At 40.0% G+C, this 19,653-nt stretch overlaps 1 protein-coding gene across 2 annotated transcripts in view; it reads left to right on the top strand.

Annotated features, from left to right (window-relative positions):
- ELOVL4 (ELOVL fatty acid elongase 4) overlaps window positions 1–9,646 on the top strand; it is a 65,212-nt gene extending 55,566 nt beyond the window's left edge. For both annotated transcript variants that reach the window (XM_084622072.1, XM_084622073.1), the window contains exons 5-6: window positions 2,876–3,003; window positions 5,117–9,646. In XM_084622072.1, the coding sequence (XP_084478198.1) occupies window positions 2,876–3,003; window positions 5,117–5,392 (404 nt within the window). In that variant the 3' untranslated portion in view covers window positions 5,393–9,646. The remainder of the gene's footprint in view (window positions 1–2,875; window positions 3,004–5,116) is intronic.
- The last annotated feature ends 10,007 nt before the right edge of the window (window positions 9,647–19,653 follow it).

The following is a 19,653-nucleotide window of genomic DNA, read 5'->3' as shown; positions in this document are numbered from 1 at the left end:
CTCCACACCCTTCTTTTCCTGCGTTGTTCCCATGTCATGTCTTGCTTTGCCTTGTCTCTCTCAAATTCTGCTGAGGCAGAGGTTGGAAGAAAATGTCCCATTCTATTTGGAAAGGGCTGTAAAAATAACTATAAAAATAATTTACAATAATAATCCATGTAATCCAGACTAAAATTAAGCCTTTGTTAAAATATTCATATATTGTATATTTTGGATTTTTTATACACTCACACACTATATGTACATTAGAATATAAAATGTATGGTTATATAAATATTTCAGCCCATGGGGTGAAATTCATATTTACAGCTTATTGGAGGATGGAATTCTCCCCAATCCAGCTTTAGGGTGAGAGGAATCCTGGGTTCACTGCATGTTCAGTCACTACTGTTCACTGTACTCATTACATGAGGTTTGTGGCCATTGAATATGTGCAGTTTGTAGTCCCAACTACCATTTTCCAGTGAACCCCTTACCTTTTAGCCCCTTGTAGTTTGATCTTGTAAGTTGCTGAGTGCCCTCAACTCCCATACCTATGCATGGGGCCATTTCAAAGCTCAGCTCAACTCTGTGGTCCAGCTGTTCAGCCTCTAGAATTCCTGGTACCGACAGAAGAAATGCAGCAGGTCTGTGTTGCGGCCCTTCTGAAGCAACAGAGGCCTGGCATGGGGTCAGGATTTCACCCAATATAAACTAGGATAGGTGTCAAGTTGTTACAGATTTCTTTGTGTGTATCTGTTCCACTGTTTTCTAGCAGACAACACATTGCCTACATACCAGCAGGTCTAAATTTTCTATCAGAGTGCCAATTTACAATGACAACCAATAGTCATTTGGCCAGGGAAAGAATGAGAATGATTCTATAGCCTGGTGGTCAGGCTACTCCCCTATGATATAGGAGACCCAAGTGCAAGTCCCTGCTCCCGGTGACTGTTCATTTCTCCAAAATGATACAGCTTTAACAGGAGAGATTTATTAAGACTCATGCTATAATATCAGGACATTCTCTTGAGAAATGGGAGAACCAAATTCTAATTCTTTCTGCTTATCAGACAGGCAGGAATTGAATTAGGATCTCCCACATTCTGGGCGAGCTGCCTCACCACTAGGCCAGAAGGGAGGCTAGCTACTTCATCATCATCTCCCCTCACAACCCACCTCTGGCAATTTTGTAATCTAGCCCTCTTTCGGTTTTCTCACAATGCTCAAAATTGAAACAAAACATTTAGAGTGGGTCAAAATAAAACATTTTGTCTAGACATTTCTGAAACATTTTGAAACTGTTTGGAGAACTTGACATGAATTCCTGAATACTTTCAGGTTGACCAAAACTGCATTTTTGGTAAACTATTCACTGAACATTTTTTGCCAAGCTCCAGTGATGGTGACATTGTCATGCACTGCTGTCGGGCAATGCACATGCATGCTCTTCCTCAAGACCTGTAAGAGATCATTCATCAGTATCAGCAGCTGCAAAGGTGATGCTGAAGAAGCGGCAGGCATGGATGTGCACAGCAAAAAGGGAATGGGCTGAAGCATGTTGTTTAGTGTTGCTTTGGGGCCCACCCAAAACACTTTTTCAGGCATCAGCAGGGGGGCAATAAAAATGTTATAAAAGTGTGTGAGAAGTTTTTCAAAAGCAAAAATTCTTTACATGCTATAGTTCGAATGAATCAGTTTTTTGAAAATTCAAGTTGACAAGTGTCTCTTTAATGTTGAGCCCTACATGGGGATTTTCAAATGAAATTACAGGGAAATCCTACAGTCCATGTTGTCTAAAAAAGTATTACTGTCTTGCCAGGGGTATCCTACCCTGCAGAGGAAATTACCTTGAGTTCTGGCAAGAAAAGACACCCTTTCCTGCATGTCAATAATTCTTTAGGCAATGTTAGCTGTGTAGCAGTGTGTGATTTGGTGTTTGGAATCCTAGGCCATCCTACATTGCAAATGTATAATATCTAATAAAACATGAATGTCTAAAGTGCACGTATTATTTTTTTTTAAAGGTTGAAGTATAAATTACTACCTAAATAATACTTTTCATATACTGCTGTTGCATCCTATTGAACAGTACTTTCTACTGAAAAGATTTCTTCAAGAGGGAGTGCCTAAATTTTGACATTCAAGTCCATATTTTAAGGGCTTGTCTACACATGGAGTTGTTCCTGATAAACTCCATATTTGCGGTGCTGCTTCTGGTTAGGTTAACCCGCAGAAACAAGGCACTCTTATTCTGAAATAAGAGTGTCCACACATGGAGTTAATTGGGAACAACTCCACTGATACATAAGTCCTTAGGCACCTATGTAAGTGGTTCTGGTTTTCAGAAGACTGTAATTCATTGATGTTAATGGATGTTGCTGGGTGCTCAGCTCTTTTGAAAATCATTCTTTGTATTTGGGTGCCTAATTTTAGCCACCCATAGATGGCAATATTAGCCTAAATGCAAAGAATTATTACATTTTAAGGACAATCCTGAAATATCGGTGTTATTGTTTTAAAGTTTGTTTTTTTTAATAATGGATTGTTAAAAGTGGTGTATTGCATGTTGCAAACACACATGTAACTTTGCTCATGCGAGTAGTCCCACTGAAGTCAGTGGGATTACTCACATGACCAAGTTACTCATATTAGTACATGTTTGCAGGCTCAAGCCTACATAGTCAAACCTGTATAAAAGGACAAAAGATGTGGATTTCAACTTAAGTTCAGTTTTTATGCATATTACTATTTAGTGCTGACAATACACACAAGATTGTAAGTACAAAATGCGCCAATTTTATTTTTACTGTGTAATACAAATAAATAGAGAGAACTTTTTGGTTTTCATGTTTAAAAATAACACTATATGGAATTTTTTTTTATATCTGAACAGCTTTTTTTGGAGCCCAAATGAATTCTTTTATTCACGTTGTTATGTACATGTACTATGGATTAGCTGCCTGTGGCCCTAAATTTCAGAAATATCTTTGGTGGAAACGATACTTGACCATATTACAATTGGTAAGTAAAATCTCTCTCTAAATTTGCTTGCTGTCTGTCTCTGTCAAATGGAATATGTACCAGCCAAGCACGAGGCTGGATGGCTGTCACTTATTCACAGATCAAGTCAGAAACTTGATGTATTTCTAGAACTGCAATGAACTTTTGAAATAATTACATGTAAAATTGCTCTTTGAATACTCTTTAAAACAGTCAAAATATGCAGTTAGCCAGTAATAGTAATTAAACTGTTATTTTGCTTTTGAAAAATAATCAAATCTTTATCAGTTTGATTATAGTGGCATGACAGAAATAATGAATACCTGATTACCAGTAGGCAATTACACTGTGAAACTATTCTGCGCCCTTAACGTAATCTCTTATTTCAAAGGAAAAGACCACCACTATCAAGTTTGATATTTAATCTTATTATTTACATAGCAGCACCTGCTAGTGCAGAGTGTAGTTAAGGGTCTGATGTTGTTTCCATTAGTTTTTCTTACATTTTTAAATTAATTTTAGTGTTAGGGAAACAGCATTGGAGACTGAAGCATGTATTTCAAACCTTAGGGCAGGTGCAACGCACAAAGGGATAATGACAGTTTCCTGATCGTGCCCTACTGAGCTATTTCAATTCTGAACTGCCAGGGATCTCCTCTCAGGGGAGAAAGCCTCCAGCTCTATTCATTTCCTGGTTTGTAAGACTGTCAACAATTGTGTCCTTTGGTTCCCCAGCTGTGAATTATGGGTTTTGTGTTGTGTGAACAAAAATCCATAATGTGCTAGACTGAGTCCACTTACTCTTTCCACATAAACTACCAAACAGCAGCCAAGAGGTAATGAATTGCAATCACTGTTGGGCTGTGGCAACGTACCCCATTACCATATATTGGGGTAAGCGGTAAGGAGTTGCTCCCATTTTCATTTTTTAATGTCACAGATCAAGGATTTTTCTTAGACAATTTCTTCTTTGCCCAGACTTTGTCTTTTCCCTTGTACATGATGATGGCATGTATTGTATTAAATTATGATCTACATGCTGTGTTTTATAAAAAAAACTTTAAAAATATAAAAGGGTTGTATTATGTATGCTTATTGTATGCTACTTTTTATAGTAAGTACCCGTGCGCCGCTCCATGTCCATATTTTTTTTTAAATCATGGGGCCTCAGAACAGAAGAGTAATTCTGTATTCTTTATGTAAGCTTAAGCTAACTGGCAGACGTAAAATTGAAAAGGCTTTTTCTTGTTGATTTTATAGGCCTTGTCTATGCACAAACTTGCACCAAAATAACTGAATCAGTTTTAATATGCACCTTTTGTTAATTCAGTGCAAGTCTGTGTGTGGACGCTCTTAATTCAGAATAAAGGTTTCTTATTTCAGTTTAGCATAAGTAGATTTTTTTCCTAAGTTAATCAGAATAGGATATTTGTATTCTGAAAGAAGTATCCACAAACAGACTTGCAGTGAAATAACAACAGTGTAAATTAAGACTCATTTAGTTAGTTATTTCAGTGTGAGGTTGTAGGTAGAGCTGCCCTTAGCCAGGCCTTTACAATAGTTGTATCTGTATGGTAAATAAAAATAGTAGGTGGAGCTGAGGGGAAGGAAGAGCTTTTTAAAATAATTGTATTACATTTAAAAAGAATTATTTGTAAGCACTGAAGGCTTGACCTTCCTCAGCAGTAGAGGGAGGGAATAGCAGAGAGTGGAGCCATCTTTGGCAACAGGGTCTGGAGGGTATCAGAAGTTGAGGTGCCCATGTTTATAATCAGCATATGAATATGTCGTTTTGAGAACAGAATACTGAGATTTGTATAACTGCTGTGCAGCTTTCCATGATCTCTGCCAGATACTGTAAAGGAACAGCAGTCTAATCTCTAGCAACATCCTTATAAAACTTTAAAGGCTGTGAATGTAAATGTTTTACTACTGTTTGTATTTGTTAGTATAGAGAAATATTGCATTTATATATTACTTATGATATAAGTCTTATGTAAACCATGAATTGTGTTTCACAATTGACAGTTTTTTCTTTATAGTTAATACTTTACTGTATTTTCAATAAAAGTTGGTATAGTCAAATCTAACATCGTATCAAATGGTTTATTATGCAATATTTTATTTTTTTCAGATTCAGTTCCATGTGACTCTTGGCCACACAGCCATGTCTATTTATATCGACTGTCCCTTCCCTAAATGGATGCACTGGGGTGTAATGATCTATGCTATCACCTTTATTTTCTTGTTTGGTAACTTCTACTATCGGACATATAAAATGCCCAAGGAACCCATTAAGAACGGCAAAATAGTGAATGGTGCTGTTGCAAATGGTGTAAGCAAACCAGAAAACAATCTAGTGGTGGAAAATGGAAAAAAGCAGAAAAAGGGAAAAGCAAAAGGAGAGTAACTTATCCAGGCCTTAACCATTGCTGGCAGTGGGGAACCTCCAGTTTGGTTTAAAAAGAAAAAAAAAAAGAAAGAAAGAAAGAAAAGAAACACTATGTACCAATTAACCCTTAGGTTACCGAAGAGCTAGAACACAGATATTTTCATTATTTATGAAGATTGTTTTAACAAAAATACTTCAAGTTAAATTTCTGTTGTAAGTATGTAATTATCAAGCATTTGATGATCTCTGTGTAAACTTTTAGACCGCTGGCGCTGGTGAATGTAAGAAAGAACTGCCGTAAATAATGTGTTTTAGCAGTCCAAAGGTTAATATTACCAATGATCCAATGATTTGTGGATTTTCTACGTGGAAAAAGGTAGCTTTTGATTATTTCTGTTTCTGCCAGAAATTTATTAAATTCCAAATTATGATGATGTATGTTTTTATCTGAAAATGCAACTTCTCTTATTATTAGTTAGGGATATCTCAAGACACAGTTATGTTTATATGCTGAACAGAGTCTGTTGACTTATCAGACTCTCCTTGTTTTGATTTAGTGTCTACTACAATTTTTCTTCTATTATGGAAATATACCTACCTCTTCATCTGCTGAAAAGAACATTTAACATTAAATAACTTTAATTTCTGAAATATGGAGTCTTCTAATATAAATGTCAGTTAATGCTAATTGGAGAAAGAAATTGCTTTCCTGAAGGAATATATTTTCACCTGTTTTGTAGAATTATCATCTGTCTCTTTCAATGCAAGCTTGGAATGGTATTTTGGATGTGATTAAGAGGGGGGGGACTTTAAAAAATATATTTTATGAAACAAAGTACATCTCATAGCCTAAGATAATCCATCTGATGTAAGGTTATTCTACCTTGTCCCCCATGTGCATTAAACCCATGGTGCTAACTCTTGTAATGTTCAAAATGATTGTATGGTGTTATGGTGAGGGAGAACATGCTGTAGAACGTAATCCTTCTTTTGCAAATGCTACGAGCATTCGATGCCAGTCATGTTTAAACAGAACACAGGCACACTTCATCAGGAGAGAGAATCTGCAGTTAAATTATGTCTTTACAGCAAATACATTGTAGGTATATTCTAGAAATGTTTACCTATAAGTTGGTCTTGCATCTTAGTATTATGATGATTCTAGACTACACATCAGGTATTGTTTGCAGGCCTCTGTCTAATGCAAATGATAAAGGTAGATTGGCTGGCTTTTCTCCAATATTGCTGGCTCTTGTCAGTGTAAGTTACAGGCTTGCTGTGCCCATCATTTCTTAGTCAAAACAGCTATAAGAAGACAAAGCCTTTTTATCTAGCACGTCACAAAGATTAATCTTTCCGTCTGTGAGGAAAGCATGGCACTAATTATTATTCCTTTTCTGTTTAGATGGATACTGGGGCATAGAGAATTGTCACTTGTTCCTGCTCACAATGAATATGAGGCAGAACTGGGACTAGAACATAGGTCTCTTAACTCCTAGTTCTCTGTTTAGACCCCAAGAGCTGGCCTGCTGGTTCCCAGATACATTTCTGAGATTTGTGGTTAAAAACAGGTTCATCACTAGTTAGCTCTCTTTCACTGGGGAAATGGTGCAACTTTTAAAGTAAAGAATTCATAAGAAGCTCTGTATGTAGAAGTTAAAATATCCAACACAATTTAAAATTTTTAACTGTTATCAGTCCACCCTATAATAAACAATAGGCAAACAAAACCAACACCTCTTCTCTTACTATATTTCTGTCCTTCCACATTTTACTGAAAACTCTGTCTGTATCCAAATACCAAGATAGGAATGCGAGGAAGAAAACTTAAGGACATAGCCTGTAGTACTGGAAATAGGGGTTAAATTGGAAGTCAGTTCTTCAGTAGTAAGCCCTCTCCCTACCACCAAGCATAATACATGACAGGGTACTGGATTGATAGAGTATAGAGGCTCTATTGCACTGGAACTGGTCTATGACCATTAATTATCCTATTGGCTTAGTCTTGATGCTTTCCAAAAAACCTCTGAATTTGTACAAATGTATATTTCTGTGTAATGATAGTCATAATGCATGTGGGAGGGGGAAAGGATCAAGGTCTTTCTCAGACAAATTTGCATGTATTCTCCCTACTTCTAGTAAACTAGCATTTTGGCTTGGATGTTTTTACTTCCTTTCTTTTTAAGCCAAATTAAATAAAGTGATGCATACATGTAACATCTTCTGGCTCCTAAAAGCCTCTCAAGAAATTTTCTGGTACAGGTTCATTGATCCCTCTGCCACATCTTTGAAATAAAAATTTGATCTTGCATGTTGACCAGTATTTAGGAGCCAAATTCCCACTTACTGTATGCATCAAAAATGCACATAAGAATGAAAACAGCTGAAGGCTATGGCAGGAAGTTAGGCGAATCTTATATGAGAATTTTGGGTATATGACATTGGAATTCTGGGTCAGATGGCGCTTGTAGATGGGGAGCTTGCTGGTGATAAAACTACATTCTGGGTGAATCCAGGTGCAGGCACAGCTGCTATGTCACTTGGGCTCACAGGCAAAGCCAGTTATAGAGCTCTTTCCTGGCACACTGCTAAATGGAGAGGTTACCAACACTGTCACTGAGGTAGCATTGAGCCCACCGCATCCATATTCTGCTACAGGGTTTTCCTTGATGTCCGTATGATTCAGTCCTGCTTTGAGCCTGAGTATGTTGTCTTTTATTGGTGTAGCGTTCTGCAATTTGACCAATGGCATAGCATGGCTGTGAGTGGAATACTTCTACTTTCTCTCCGTTCCTTCCTGTGTCTGAGAAGCCAGAGCTGCAGAACACAGCCAAAGTTGACAGCTTGCAGTTCCTTCTCTTTTCTCAGGTTTGAGGCAGGAATGCACATGTGTGCACTGCTAGAAACTCTCAATCTTGCCCATTCTGTGCCTTGCCTGATTGTCCATGGCACCTCAGAATTTGGCTCCAGATGTAGAGAAAGTAGAGTGCATGTGAAAATGTGTACATATATACAAAATTAAAACTAAAGTGCTGAAAATTTGTATAGTGAATTATTTTTTTGCTATGCACTTCTTATATAATCATGACTCTATTTAACCATTTGGCACCTAAAACTTTTCCATTGAAAGGGATGCTTTCCCTAAGAAATTTTGAAACCTTTGGACCAATCAGCTGTCACACCACTTTACTTGTACCTGATCCTACACACATCTCCTCAACCCTGTTTACCACCATGAAACTTCATCTCTTGATAACTTAATTTTTTTAAAGCAAACTAGGACTTCTATATGTTCTTAACAGGTACTCCCAATTTGAGAAGTAACTTATAAGTTTTAAATAGGACCGTTGGATGCTTCTAGGGATTAACCACCAAAACCAAGCTGCTTCCATTGATTATAGCTCTGATGCCAGGCATTTCAAACGTGAATGGCATTTGTTGGTAATTTTAGGCATAGGGTGCTGGGAACCTCACAATGCCACTTGTTCAAATGTAAAATAAATATTGATGTCTCAAATGCACATTAATTGGGGGATCATTGTCATACATACCTACAGACACCACATGTAATGCATGCTCTGATAGCTGACCAATGACTCCATTCAATGGTAGAGAGCATTTTAAGAAAACTATACTGTTAATGGGATAAAGGAAAAGTCTCTTTCTCAGAATAAGCTTCTAGTACATCTGGCAGCCATGTGCTCGAAGTTGGGAATGGATACGGGTTTACAGGCCCCAATTCTGTAAAGATTTATGAACATGTTTAGCTTTATGCACCCTTTACCAACTTCAGTGGGATTGCTCATGGTGTGTAAAGTTAAACCAAGCATTGCTCTGGTGCAATATCAAGGCCATAACTTGTAAATAAAAGCTTGTAATTTGGCATGTTGCGATTTGGATAGAAGGGAGATTTATTACTGGGTGTCTTGAATCAGTTGCAAGCACAAGCAATGAACATATAGAAGGGGTGAGAAGTAGCAAGTCATCTCTGACTTCTAGTCACCCGGCTATGTGGTGCCAGAATTAATGGGACAAATTTTCTGCTAGTTTGAGCTGTTGAAATTCCACCAAAGTCAATGGAGTTGTGCCCATTTACATCAGCAGAGAATTTGGTCCAATTACTTCTTTTTCCAAAGAATGAAAAAATACTTTCTTCCTGTGTGTTTGTTTCATTTGCCAATAATGCATGTAAATAGAGGTAATAGTGGTTAGGGAGGCTTCTTGTGCCTAGGATGCTTTGCTTTTGTAAACATTAAAATAAAATGTATTTTTCATGCTGTGCAGGAGTTCATTGGTTATGATTTTCATATAGATATGTGTTTTCCTCTCAGTCTCCCACTTGGCTTTGTGAAACTTGTCAACTCTGATTGCATCGCTGCCTTTGTTCTAATGTAACTTGTCACACAGCACAGTACTTCACAGGGAACGTTCTTCCACTTTATGATTTGGGGGGATTTTCTAAATTGAGCTCGGGTCTGAGCAGATTAGTCTGGAGGCTTTGGAGTCCTCGTCAGGGAACTGAAAACTTAGTGAAGAATTGGGCTTCAACTTAGATTCTGTGCACGCCATAGACATCTTAGAGGTGGTACAGTGTGCAAGTCAGTGCCGTATGTGGTCCTAAATGTCAGCTTACGCCAGCAGAAGCTGGAACTGTGTCTGCTGGGCACGGTTTAGCATTTGATGCTTTTCCAGCTTGTTGTAACAGCAATAGTATTGTGCCTTGGTTACATGGGCAGAAGAGAGTGAGTAACTCAGATAAGTAAAGGGAGCCAGTGAAATGGCTGAGTATAATGATCAAGTCGATGGAAGCCTTCTGAATCCAGCCTGTTACTAAAACCTCTCCTATTGTACGCTGGAGAAAGTGCTGAGGAGAAAAACCTTGCACTATCTGAGGGCCTTAGACACTCCTTTCTTTGCAGTATTAATACTAAGAAAAGAGAAATTAAAAAGTAAAGCTACGTGATTTAGTAATTGTATCATACTGCTTTGTAATTATATAGCACCTTTCATCTGAGAATCTCAAAGTGCTTTAGAGACATTGGGCCTGATTCCCCATGGCCTTGTCCTTTGCATAGTCATTTACACTTTACAATCCCATCATTGGTAGGAGTGGAAAATTGTGACTTAATAGTGCTTTATACCTATTTTGCTCCCTCATTACTCAGGTGCAAATGACTACACAAGGTGCAAATCAGTGGTAAAGCAGGCCTAATAGGGGTATGTCTACACTGCATCCAGGAGTGAGCCATAGACTTGTGCTAGCAGGGCTCATGGTAGTGCACTAAAAATAGGTGGACAGATGCTGCTTTGACATTGCGGCTCAGGCTGGCACTTGTGCTCTCAAGCAACCTCTGTCCACCTATTTTTAGTGCACTACTGGGAGCCCCATCAGCACCAGCTTGTGGACCTGGGCCAGGAGGCTTGCTCTCAAATGCAATATAGGCATACCCTAAGGGTATGTCTGTGTTGCTTAGTAAACCTGGGATTAAACTCAGGTTTAAGACCAATGCCCTCACCGGCCACACACAGTCTTCTGACTCATGCCAGAAACCTCTCATGGCTCAGGTTTGAGGATTACCTAGGATTATGGGTCCAAGCCCAAGTCCCACTGTGGCATGAATTCAAGCCCATTCAGTTTGCAGTGTGGAGGTAGCTGAAGCTTAGGTCACTAGGCTCCCATACATAGTCTGCCAATACTATCCCACAAATCCTTAGGCCTTCGTATCCCAGTCCTTCCATCCCCAATTTCTCACTCGATTCCCAGGAACCAGAAGCACCTGCCTGATTCCAGTGCAACTGCTCAGCATGTAACCCTTCATTGCCACCCGGAACACTCAATTGGAAACACACTTAACCCGATGGTATTTTAGCTATGACCAGCACTAACAAGAAGTCCTACATCAAACACACTGCTAGTTGGTCAGAGGAACACAGCCAAATTCTGGTGAAAATGTGGTGTGAAGAGAGAAGAGCTTCAGCTTCCTCAAGAGACCAGAAACAACCATTTGTACAAAAGTATCTAGGCAAGGCTGGCAGCAATGGGGATCCACTGGACTGCCTGTCAATGCCAGGAGTGAGTCAAGATGCTGTAGACAGAGTACTGCGAAGCCAAAGATAACTGCACCTGAGGAAACTCCCTGTCTACCTGCCTCTTCTATGAGGAATTTGGTGGTTGGAACTGCAACAAGCACAGAGCCAGTGGTGTTGCATGACGATCTGCTGAGGAGGGGTGACACACTTATAACCCCTCAGTCACAGGCACCATCAACGGAGAGCCTGCAGCCTTAGGATCAAGCAGCTAAAGTAACCCTGGTCCTCATGCTTGTCAAGGATCAGGCTATGCTGCCAGAGCAGCTACAGCATATCCTGGATCCATATTCAGAGGACTTGTTTGCAGATGGCCTGGGGGAAAGCAGCTTGAAGCTTACGCAGCAGCAGCAGCAAGAAGAAGCTGTCCTGAAGCCGGAGCCTGGTATGTATCGGCTGCCATATATTTAGTTATGAATACTAACAATGGGACAAATTTCTGAGTTATGTGAAATTGAAATAGTACAAGCTGTGGGTTGGAGTGTGCTCCCATTGAGGGCAGAAGCCACACCATTTCCCTAGTGACCCCCAGCCTCCTCCCAGACACCACATGGATAATGGGAAATGAGGGGGAGGGGGAGTTAAACAAGCAAGTAGCATGAAATTTTACTAGTTGCACACTTATTGTTAGAAACGTAGGTTTGAGTTATTAGACTTACGCATCTTACTTTCCATTTCCTGCAAGTACAACGCAGCTTAGAAACTGGCCATGCTGGACCATCCTCCCAGCATAGCTGGAGTGTCCCAGGCTGCCTGTATTGCCAGCCCACATGGCATCAGAGTATGTATTTAGTATTATGGGTATGAATAGTATTTAGTCCACAGTGCCTGTATTATGAGTCTTCATGGCTGTTGAGGATATATTTAGTCCAAGGCTGCTAGTTGAGTCTGTACAGTAATTCAGGGTACTTTTAAGAAGGTGTCTCCATCCAAAATCAGCATCTTTTTTTTTTTTGCCACTAATTTCCCCCCATTTTTGGATGGTGATGCATGCAAACTTCTCATAGAGTGCAAACTCCAGATGGTTACATTCTGGGCTAAGGCATACTTTTAGGTCTGCTTCTGTTGTTTATGAGCCCTGTTCATTCATAGATCAGTAACCAGATGCCAAAAAAGCTCCTTTGCATAGATAGATGGCTCTCCACTGCTGGACTAGAATTAAAGTTCTTGCTTCCATTCAAGCACCTTCAAGACCATGATGTCTTCTAGAGCTTGTCCTGCCTGGAACAATTATGAAACTGTAGCTAGTAACAGGGCCCTTCATGGGATTCCACCTCACCTCCCCCCACCACCAAAAAAGAGGGATTTATAAATGCTTTTAATTTATTTTTGGTATGTGCATCTTACCAAGATGTGTATGTTGGCTTGAACCATGACATTCAGGAACTTCTATGCAGGGCAATGAATTTTAAGTGAATAAAATAAAACCAAAAGATAAAAAGTATCTGGGTCACTTTTGACCTTAAAGTGACCCAGCCCCAGGAAAACTGTAGATTTTAATCTACTTTTAATTTTCACAGACAATGATGCACTCTTTCATTTTTCTTGGCAGGCCCTTCCATCTCTGCTGGGCAGAGGGAAGGAACCAGCAGCCTGGGAGAGCAGACTCTCACATCAGCGTATAAGGAGAGAGAGTGTCACAGATTAAATGAGGCTGGACATTTTGGACAAAGCCAGTAAGCAACTTTCTTATCCGAGAGCGAAGGAAGAAAGAAGGCAAGAAAGTCAGTGAGACTGTCCAGCAAAAGGAGAGATTGGTTTCATGGAGTGAGAGTGGAGGTTGAGGGAAGAAGACAGAGTGCAACAACAGGAGCTGTTTGAGAAGTTGCTCACTCCCATGGTAACCAGTCTGCAGTCTTCAGCTGCAGCTTCATGCTCTGAGTCCCCTACATGCTACCGTGTCCTGCAGGCTATGCAGCGTTTTAGGGTTGGCTGGTCCATGGCAAAGGCAATGAACATAACATTGAACAGTCATGTATACCCTGTATATTCCTCCACTTCTATTTAACCACAGGCCATGCATGTGAAACGTACTAGAAGGGCCAAGGAGAACAGCAATACGGGGGACACACAGAAACACTGAAACTAATATAGTGGCAATGTATATAGTTTGGCTGTTTTTCCCCCTTTTTCATTTGGTTTCTTACTATGCTCTGTTTTTTATTTATTGTCTTTTATGTCTTGATGGCAACTAGTCTGCCTCAAAGATTTTTAAAATGTAACTTCCTTACTTGCATGTTTAAAATAAACATTTGTAAACAAGGATACATGAGTAATTTTTATTAAAATCGATACAAAGAAACCTCATCACAGTAATCCATAAGCTGTGTTGAGGTAAATCAGTTTTATAAAATACAAAACAAAATTCAGAGAACCTCATTACAGTAATCCATAAGCTGTTTGTTGTACATTAACAGTCTTTATAAAACACACCATAAAATTCATAAAAATTCTAACATAGCTGTCTGTAAAAATTCTACATGGCAGTCAGTAATTATATTATGTCACTCCCCTTCACCCATGTCACCCTGAAAACCCATTATGTGAACACACAAAGTATCTCTGGTTTCCTTTGTGTGTGTGTGTGTGTGTGTGTGTGTATCCTGCCCCAGTAATGACAGGTGTACTTTCTGATTGCGTATACCATTGCAGCAATACAACACTGTCTTGAGTCCACGCCTAGTAAAATGGTTTAGCTTTGCAGACATTGTGCAGTACACAGCAGGCCACAATAATGTGATTGGCATTGACAAGATTGGCATCCAAACAGTTCTGGAGACAATGCCGTCTGGATTTCAGTTGACCAAATGCACATTCCACCACCATCTGACTGCTAGTGAGCATGTAATTGAGTCTTTTTTTGTCAGGGCGTCTGAAATCATGGTACAGTTTCATAAGCTGCAGCAGAATGGGCTATGCGGGATTCCCTAGAATAACAGTGGAGACAATGGCTCTATTTATATCAATGTCATTTGGAGGGAATAATGTCCCAACTTGTCCATGAAGGTTATATCCTGATCTCTTGGAAACCCTGGCATCATGCACTTTGCCAGTACATCCCACATTGGTGTCCAGGAACTTGCCTCTATGGTTACCTAGGCCTGCATAATGATGGAGTGGTACCTTTTGTGGTTTATGTACTCCATGCACTCCTTGTGGAGGACAAACACTGAGCTCATGAGTCCCATCAATAGGCCCATAGCAGTCTGGGAAGCCCATTCTCTCAAAACTGGCAGTTATTTCAGGAACATTATTTATGCCCACCACCTTTGAGTAAACCACAGTCCTGATTGCCTCACAAACCTCCACTACCACAACTCCCACAGCTGACTTGCCAACACCAAACTGGTTAGTCATGGATCTGTAGCCAGATGGCCATAGCAACCCACTTCTGGACGGGCATGGCTTCCATTGTGTATGCCCTGATGCTGGAGGGTCAGGACAAGCTGATCACACAGCTTCAGGAACGTCTGCTTCATTATGCAAGAGTTCTGGAACCACTGCTGATCATTCCAGGGTCCACATGATGATGCAATCCAACTAGTCTGTCCTGGTGGTGGTGCTCCAGAAGCACTGGTCTGCATATGGGGCATCTGCAGTTATGGCAGCAAGCATGATCAGTGTCCGCTGCGTCATGGGTGCCATCTATACCCCCCTTGGAGAGGTGCCTTTGATAGGACAAATACTGCTTCCAAAATCTCCACCAGTGTCTCACAGATGCTCTGCTTGCCTGCTGAAATAGCAGTAAGAGGGCAAGTTGGAGCAGTTCTTCTTCCATTGGTGCTGGATCCAACTTACAGGCTCTGGTTGCAGGGAGAGTACAGACCCAAAAATGGCTCCACTGAATGTGGTGGTGGGATAAGAGCACTTCTGGCAAGTGCCAGGCAATGGACAGAGAATTCTCCCACAGTGCACCATGAGCCACCCAGAGTGGCTACAGATAGCAAGGACACTAAGAACCCTGTGATATGACCCCAGAAGCCACATAGTCTACTCATGTCTGCATAATGCAGTATGGATGCATCAAAACAGGTGTGAGAGACTCTTGTTATAATGCAATTGTGAGTGGTCAAGCATGAGCTTGCTAAGAACAAGTCTGCAGGCATGTCCCCCACAGGCCCAGATTTATTGTGAAATGTAGACATACCCTTAATGATAAAGATACCAAAGTAGGATTTTTACTTGACAGTTATGACCAAATTCTGCTCTGATTCACACTTTTTGCAACTCCATTGAAATCAGAGGGCTGATATGCGGGTATATGTCAGGGCAGAACTTGGCCCTCAGTTAAGTAGGAAAATGCAGGTAGTTAGACAATGAAACATTCTGAGGTCTGGATCTTTTTTCTCTGATATATGGCACAATACTTGTAATATATGGTACAATATATTCCCTCTATATATGTAGCAAGAACTAAGCTGGTATTTGTGACCAAGTTAAGTGTTCTGGAATTAAATGATTTGATAGAAAACAAAGGATTTACTGTATTTTGTGTATATATTTTATCATGTCACCTACATCTTTAGCTGTCAGGCTGTTTTTTTGTTGTTTTGCTTGTTTGTGATTAACTACTTATCCATTACCTCTGTTAAGATCAAAGGGGGTTAACACAAAGGTTGAATTGGGTCAACATATTCTGTGGTTTGAGATGCAGTTTTGAACCCCATTTCTCAGATAAAGCATTAGTTAAAGGTCAGTTCTGCAAACTATAAATTCTTTATTGGACTAGTGCCTTTGAGTATCGTTGTGGTTCACCTCATTAAGTGGCCTAATGGCTACAAATATGATTATGCATTGATTATTTAATGTGTCAAGAGAATCACATATTAGTTAATTACAGAAACACTTATTCACATGATTATGGTTCTTGTATTGAGCACTGTTGTATCAATTGTCTGTAGGCTGCTAGTACACATTGTCTTGATAGTATCAAGACTTTAGTGTCCGTGATTGATGGACTGAGCACCAATGGAGTTAGGACAGCCTTAAATGAAAACAAAAGCAATTTCATTTTAGATTCAGTATGATAGAAATGATTATGCCTCATTCAGAATCACTATTGTCTGTGAAATCAATATGTGACAGATTGTAGCCTGCTATATAAAGAGGCAAAATTGATTTTTGTAAATAGATTAGTGACTAACTATTAGTGACTTTTAATAGACTAATGCAGCTTGGGGTTGAGGGCCATTAAGACCGTAACAGTGTCAGGTGATTCCATGTCAGACCTGTGTTTTGTAAATGAACTAAATGTACTAGTTTGTTTTTAAAGGTAAGGAAACTAACTACATACAAACGATGAGTCAGGCCAAAAGTTGGAAAATTCAAAGCTGAGGTTCACTCTTCTCTTAACTTTCGCTATTGTATCTGGATACTGCAGTGCTCTGAGACCATTGCCATAATATTATTGCTATTTATTATGTATACATCCTATAATAGTGCTTTGTGAACATATTTGGCTCTTCACAAAACACTTAGAACGATGACAAGCACCTCAAATCCCAGCCACAACTGCTTAAGTTAAAGGTAGAGTGTTAGATCTGCACACCTATAATGCTTACATAAACAAGTAAACGTTTGCTCTGAATTCTTTGACTTTTGGTCTGTCAGACTTTTAAAATATTTTAAAGCTCTTTACAGGTGAAAGTTGCTGTATAAGTGCAAGTATTATTCCCCAGAGTTCCTTTATATCTGCTTTGTTTCTTTTTGTACCTGTGTCTCCTGGTCAGATGCCTGCTCTTACAGTATATTCTGTGGGTTTCTTCTTTCTTTTTCTTTTTTTTATGTTACAGACTGTAGGAGGGCATGTGATGTAATAAAATAGATTCCAAGGGAATATTGCCATCAAATTCAAGTTGAGGTATGAACTTTGGGCCAGCCCAGTCCCCCATCTGTCACTTTTGTGCCGGCTGAGTGGCACAGAGGGAACATAATCTGGCCACAGTTGACCTGTTGAGAATTTGCCTGGTGGAGGTAGGTGAATACTCAACTGGCATAAAGCTATTAGAGCTGATTCCTAGACCACACTCTCCTTCATTCATTCCTAGGCATAAGGGGCAGGGAGACTGGGATGGGAGAGCTAGAACAGAGTTCCCTTACTGCAATTCTCAGCTGACATATGGCCCCTTAGGATCCATAGCTAGTGGCTCTAAGTTAGAGCAATCCCTAGCACATATTGACGCATGAGCGACTGTTGCCCAGTGCGTTTGAAAGTTTGGAGTCTGCAGTTTGGGTTGCAGAATTTAGTTCCAGGTTCATGTTTCTTCAGCTTAGCATCTCATCTGTTCTTCAGTTCAACCTCTAGTTTCCAATGGCTGGTGTAAGCAAAATGTATCTGGGTTTTCCCAAGAAAACAGTAAAAATTGTTCTTAATAGCTGCTAAATTTTTAATGGAAACGTGTCTTTCTCTCTTTAACCAATGCTCATGTCTGTCTGTCTTTTTGCCCTGCAATGTTATCATGAGTTAATTTATAAAGCCTAGAAGAAAATTGCTCTGTGCACTGAGGAAACAGTTACACTTGTTACAGGTTGTCATTTATAATTCAAAGCAATCAAATTTACTTATTTACTTTAGAGTGTTTAATAAATAGAAAGCTATAGAGGGTTAATGGAAAAAAATACTTTGCACTTTTAGTGCTTTCAAACCAAATATGTCAAACCGCTTTAGAAAAGTGGGTATTTTTTATACAACAGAGCAAACAAGTTCTTTTCAGGTCATTACAATATTTAGTTCACATTTTGCCACTAATTATTGGGTTACAGGGACAAATTGCGGTTTTGTACTCTGTGATGTCAACATACATATACACTGCTTGCAAGAGTTTAGGGCTATGGTGGAGTGAGTGTTTGTTAAACGATAAAAATATTGTTAGAGATTTTGTAATGAGGTATTCTGTTCTGTGATCTATCAAAGTTTAATAAAGAAAAAAGAAAAAACCTTCTAATCTTGTCATGTTAATTGCAGGCAATCAGCAAAAGTTTAATATTTCTTAGATAGGACCAAATTCTTGTCCCATTGAAATCAGTGGAACTTCTTGGCTCACTCTGGACTTGAGCAAAACTCTCTTTAACTTCTGGCTGATTTCAGTGGATGTCCTGGCTGATCAAGGACAGCAGCATTCTGCCCAAAATGTTTAAATAGGATTGCTAAGACATATGGTGCATAGCAAACCTTAAACTTTAATTGGATGGATTTTGCAAAATTAAAACTCTTCATGTATTTTACCCTACACGTGAGTAAAATGGAAATAGAAAATTCAAAATTAAAAAGGCATCCTATTAATCTTGCTATTTAATAGGCAGCAGATTTAAAACAAACAAAAGGCAGTACTTCTTCACACAACGCACAGTCAATCTACAGAACATGTTGCCAGGAGATGTTGTGACAGCCGGAAGTATAACTGGTGTTGCAGCACTCCAGCTTTGCCTTGGGGGGTCCTGCACTTCTAAGCAGTTAGGGGGTTGCCTCAGAGGTTTGCAGTGACTCTCAGGGTAGCCTCTCTCCCCTCCTAGAAGCAAGGGTTACAGCTTACTGATCCACCTTCATTATCGGCCAGTCAACAGGTTTGGTGTAAGAGCCCTGTTTAGTCCCTAACATCCTACTCGGAGAGTGTTTGTGTAGAGGTGTGGGAAGGGTTGGGGGGAACCGAGGCCTGCCCTCTTCTCGGGTTCCAGCCCAGGGACCCTAATGGCACCGGCAACAGGTAGTTGAGTTATACCAGAGCTATAGCCCTTCCCTGGGCTACTTCCCCAAACAGACACTCCTAGGTTCCCCACCATGCTTGTCCTCCCAGCTCTTTCACTGCACACCTTCTTTCTCCCAGTTTTCCCACTGCACACCTTCCTACTCCCAGCTCCTACCAGCTGGCCTCTCTGAAGGGGCTTCCTTTTAAACTAATCCCAGCCGGTTCTAAAAAAGCATCGGGTGATCTGATTAGCCTGTTTCCCTTGATTGCTTCTAGTCAGTTCTTAATTGGTTCCAAGTGTCTTACGGAGTCTGCCTGACTTAATTGCTTCTAGCACCTTCCTGACTGCTCTGGGGCAGCCTCTGCCCGGGTCACTCAGTGAACAGAAAACTATTCATCCAGTGTCCTGTGTGTTTCCTTCGACCAGACTCCTGCACCCAACCGGTCTGGGTCTGTCGCACTGGATTCAGAAAAGAATTAGATAAATTAATGGAGAATACATCCTGT

This window comes from Lepidochelys olivacea (assembly GCF_965140295.1).
Source record: "Lepidochelys olivacea isolate rLepOli2 genome assembly, chromosome: 3".
NCBI classification, from domain to species: Eukaryota; Metazoa; Chordata; order Testudines; family Cheloniidae; genus Lepidochelys; species Lepidochelys olivacea.
The sequence above is the reverse complement of the archived record's forward strand: the minus strand, read 5'-3'. Positions and strand labels throughout refer to the sequence as shown.